Source organism: Megalobrama amblycephala, linkage group LG2 (assembly GCF_018812025.1).
Source record: "Megalobrama amblycephala isolate DHTTF-2021 linkage group LG2, ASM1881202v1, whole genome shotgun sequence".
Classification (NCBI taxonomy): Eukaryota; Metazoa; Chordata; class Actinopteri; order Cypriniformes; family Xenocyprididae; genus Megalobrama; species Megalobrama amblycephala.
In genome coordinates, this window is record NC_063045.1 from 44,243,841 (window position 1) to 44,248,909 (window position 5,069).

General features: G+C 36.3%; 1 protein-coding gene across 1 annotated transcript; it reads right to left on the reverse strand.

Moving 5' to 3' along the window:
• Nucleotides 1–2,088: 2,088 nt before the first annotated feature.
• zgc:172339 (uncharacterized protein LOC564384 homolog) lies at nucleotides 2,089–4,630 on the reverse strand. Its single transcript, XM_048178063.1, has 2 exons — nucleotides 4,189–4,630; nucleotides 2,089–3,624 (listed from the first exon to the last, which is right to left on the reverse strand). Exons 1-2 carry the CDS (start codon nucleotides 4,504–4,506, stop codon nucleotides 3,028–3,030), a joined length of 915 nt encoding a protein of 304 aa, XP_048034020.1. The 5' UTR covers nucleotides 4,507–4,630; the 3' UTR covers nucleotides 2,089–3,027.
• Nucleotides 4,631–5,069: the final 439 nt, after the last annotated feature.

Consider the following 5,069-nt stretch of genomic DNA (forward strand, 5'->3'; position numbering starts at 1 on the left):
CAGTTAAGCGATAGATTGTGTGCACGAGCGCCAAGAGAACACTGTTGCGCCACTGATAACAGCGGACTCAGCATGATTTCAAAAACGCATCCCAGCACCAGATCGCCTATTATATAAGACAAATTGATAATCAACTAGAGATGTTTCTTTTGTATTAGATACATCCGTGCCGCGAGATGTTTCAAAAAAGTGGTGGGGACACGTCCCACCCGCAAATTATGCCTATGACGAGAGGCATCTAAGCTTACCCTACTCCTACATCCTACGTCATACATCGCATCATTATTCATGAGGCACAAGTCAACTTGCGCAGTATGCGTACGGTCGTCTGCCAGAAGCTAGTTATTTTAGATTATGGCCCCTACATCATTGCCAGGATACTTGTTTTTTTTTTGTGATAGCACGCAAAATTTTGTTACACTATTTACACTATTAAGAATTAAGAATCAATATTTAAACTTTTGAACAGGATCTTTTGTGCAAGTTCAGTTATTATTATGTCTTGTGGTTTTTATTTTTATGATATACACAAAAATCACATAAACTCACTAAATAACCAAGCACAACTCTAAGAAACAAAAATATAGAGGGGAAAAAATTATACAACTGGTTTGTAATGGTTTTCTAATGGTTTAAATTTCTTCAATGAACCATGTGGTCTTCTTCCACTTTTTCATTTAAACATTTTTAAAGATTTAGAGTAAATCCAAAATTATTTCTGAAAAACAAAAAACAATGGCTTTGTTTTGAGGCACTTATAATTATGAATATGAAATTTTCCCAAAATAAAAATATTGTTCAGTAGAAATTGAATGTATACATCTTCAATTAATATACAAAAACGTATCATTTTTAGAAAATGAAGAAATCAAATTAATTGTAAATTTAAGCCACTCTTATATTTATCAGACCAAACCTCTCTAAACAGTCAAAAAACAAATGTACTGTTGTTTCAATTTCAGAATCACAGAAAGTACAGCTATTGTGATCAATATTAAATCTATATCTAAGACATTCTAAGGATGGGTAAATATCATTAAAATTACTTCCTTAGCTTCAAAATACTAAAGTAATTTAGTATTATACTATAGTGTTTTTGAACTGTACTAGAGTAAAGTAGGCCTACTTGAATTAATTTGTTGTGGTAATTCTATAGTTGCTGTGGTAATGTAACAACTATAGTAATATAAACAAATGACTTTACCCAATACTGTACTAAGTTTTCTACAACTATAGGGTATGTTAAACTACATTAAACTACAGTTTACTGTAGCAAAAAACTAAAGTATACAACAGTATTTATTTCAGTTTATCAGTTCACTATAGTTAATACTACAGTATGCTGTAGCATTCATTAACAAAGTGTTGTAAATACAGTATACTACAATTTACTATAGTATGGTTCAAAAACACTATAGTATTTACTATAAATTACTACAGCACCTGTTATAGTAATTGTAAAAGTACTATTACCTCTTTTATTAACCACCAGCTTTCTTTGGAAGGAGTAATCATTAAAAAAGGGATAGACATGATGGTTCAGGCAAATAATGTGCAAAAACCTTATCACATATCCCCAGAACAATATATAGCCAGGTCCTCATTTCTGTAGAGCTAATCGTCTTTATGGTTGACTTGTATGGCTGTCTTATAAAATGTAAATCAGGTTCTTTTACAGTCCCCATCATGAGAGAACAAACAGTCCTCAATAGAGTGTGAAGAGGTGATGAAAGAAAAAGGAATACAGAGATAAGCCTGTCTGTATGGAGTCTGTGTCCTATGTGAACAAGGAATTAGGAAGAAATGGGGCTCTGTTCACCTCCTTTTATTTATCTGATATTACACAAGATATCTCATATTCATACCATTGTTTATCTTACATGCACACACAAAAGCAACTTTTTACTTTGAATAGAATCAGTAGACAGTGTACATATTAAAATGATCAAGCAATAGGAGTTTGATATCAGCTTTATTTGTTGTTTGATTTTGAAAATAATTATCCAGAACACCTAGAGCCTTTTATGTTGTAGACTCATGTTTTTTCATGTTTTTATATTGGTTATTGACAGACTGCAGGCACAGAGAGAAGATTAAGTGGTCGATTTTTATTTTAGAAGAGTTACAGTATTCAGATAAATTGCCTTAAACATGCTTACCAAGTGAGAAAAGATTAGTTGTTACAGTTTCATAAAGAAGTTAATGGACCTAATAAAACTCTCGAGGACCCAGATGATTATAGTCATTAAATCTCTCTCATTTTATCACTGTTTTCTGTCCTCTCGTGGATAAATATTGTTAATTTGAAACTGAAAACTTGATTCTACCAGTCAAGGCTAAAAGAAATGGATACAGATTTTACCCTTAAAATGAAAAAAAAAAAAAAAAGGACGAAAAGTAAAGTGTTATATCCAATAAGCATCTAAAAATGCATCTAAGGCAATATTTTTCAAGGCTTGATGCTTAGGTTTTCTAGAGGACACACTTAAGGTTCTTCAGTGGTTCTTTGCAACACCATATTTCTTCAAACTACATTATGGGTTCTTCATATCAGTGTATTGGTTTCTGGGTTCTTTAAAGCACAAACACTACCATCCAAAAGTTTGGGGTCAGAGTATCGGCAACATGAGATGTGGCGGTACACAAGAAAAAGTGATGGTACGCTACAGATTTAAATATAGAAGTGATAATACTGCGTACCGGTTTTTACTGTATTTTTGATGAAATAAATGCAGCCCTGCATGGTGCACATAATAGACTTCTTTCAAAAATCTTACTGACCCCAAATATTTGAATGGTATTGTACTGTAGATGCATCAGTGCTTTTCTAAAGAACTAAGAATGTTTTTCTGTGGAACCTAAAAAGTCTTTTTCTGTGCTATTAGGTTGTAAAACCGTTATTCTAATTCAAATTGGAACTTTAAGAGTGTATGGCAGAATATTTATTCAACAGAACACAATTCTAACAGTTGAAGACAAGACTATGAATTTAGATATCAATAGGATAGACATGTGAGATGAAGACTCCTAAGTCTGACCTTTCATAATGACATTGTTAGGCTCACAATTCTCAAAGAAAATCTGAAACCTCTTGTCCACAAAGGTGTTCCTCTTCAAAAAATCTTCCAGTTGCTGCACAGACATCTCTATGACCTCCGCTCCTTCTTTCTCGTTGAGGCCATGGGATGCGAACGCCGGGAATTTGGATCGTTCGTCAAACGGGGCATTGCGATCGTAGTCTACGCAGCAGTATGCCGACCACAGGTAGGTAGGAACGGCCACTCGGTCGATGTTGTATCTACGGATCATCCTACCAGATGTGGTGACCCCCGTGACTATGTATGCCGTACCTCGGCAGTAGTTGTTGAGTCGACGCCGGATGATGTGCTCGTGCCGTTTCCAGTGGCCAATGTTGAACTCGCGGACCTGCGGGACCACATTGGTGAGGGTGTATGTGGCCGCCTTGTCATCGGGGTGAGCCTGGTGCTCGTCGGGGTTCAAATGGCCTCGCTCGAATTCAACAGTGTCCGAGTAGTCTTCCAAAATGGCCTGGGTGTCTGAAAAACTACCGTGGACATTCTGAGGGAATGGCTGCATCTCACCAGAGTCTGCTGTTGTGGAGAGCTGTGTGATTAGAGAAACAAGTGATTACATATGTAGAAGAAAAATAATGTATTTAAAAATATCTACAACCAGCCTAAGATTGTTTGATTGGTGTTTGAAGTTTTGGTTACTTTTCATCGGGTCAGGTTGGGAGACCATCTTAAACTAGCTAAGAATCATCATATCCTACTGGTAAAAACAGCTAAATCAGCTGAAACCGTCTTAGCCAAGGTGTGAGTGAAACCAGTTTAAACCAGCTAAAACCAGCAACCATCTTGGGCTGGTTTAAATTGGTCTTACATCTTGGCTAAGATGGTATTCTACTGATTTAGCTGTTCGGCAGTCTGACCACCAGAATAGTGCCCAAAGCTCTTCTAAAACCAGCCAACAGACCAGGCTGGGAGCCCAGATAAGACTAGAAGAACCAGTTTAGGCTGGTTTGCGTTTATTTCAGCAGGGTGCTCAAAATCTACATTGTGCCTTTTTTATGCATTGAGACAACAAAGCTATTAATTGCAGCGATTAAAACTTGAACTAAAGAAGATTAGATTAAAACTAAAAGTTGGGAACCCAACTGCTGATTACCTGAGGCTCGTACATCCAAGGAACGTCAACCTTCTTGAAGCCGTCGGAGCGTTTGAAAGTGTACGCAGAATACACCGGGATGTGATCCACCACATCGTACAGAGTGACATACCGAGGCTTACCGTTATAACGCTGACAGATCTTTTTAAGTGACCGATTCTCCAGACCCCGTGGGGGGGTGCCCATATACATGAATTCACGGCATTCTTCTGAAAAATCTTTTTGCACTTCTGAGCGCACAGTCACGAGCAGAAAGTAGAGAAACACCTGAAAAACTGTCCGGTGATCCATTACATTGAAAAGAAACACCGCTCTCATTAGAAAGACACTTTGAATAACCCCTTAGAAAGTGTCCCGTCGTGCTCATTTTCCATACTGCAATGATAGTCAAATAACTGCTCGCCGCTCACCTGAATGACGCTCCATTCATGCAGTTGCACTTTCTCACCAGCGCGTGGCGCTGCTTCAAAGATCTTGCAACTATTTGCTATATTCATTTTTTCCTCCTGAGACCCAGAATTTTTTTTTCTTGAATTTAGTTTTTTTTTTCTTCACGCCATTACATTGTTTAGAGCATAAAAAACAAATGGAAGATTTTTTTTTTTTTTTTTTTTGAAAAATTATATTTTATTCATATGTTATACTATATCCTCTAGTGGACACCAGGACTATAAAATAAAATGACATGAAATTATATGTATAGGCAAAAACAATGGGATTTTTTTTTAATCACCAATCAATTTTTAGGCTTCAGGATTTTTTTTTAACCAAACTTTGTATAAAGATGATTCTCAACTATGAAAGATAGAACGGAATGAATCGATATACCATTTTACTTTATGCAATATATGGGTAAAATAGTCATACATGGGTTTTCCCAT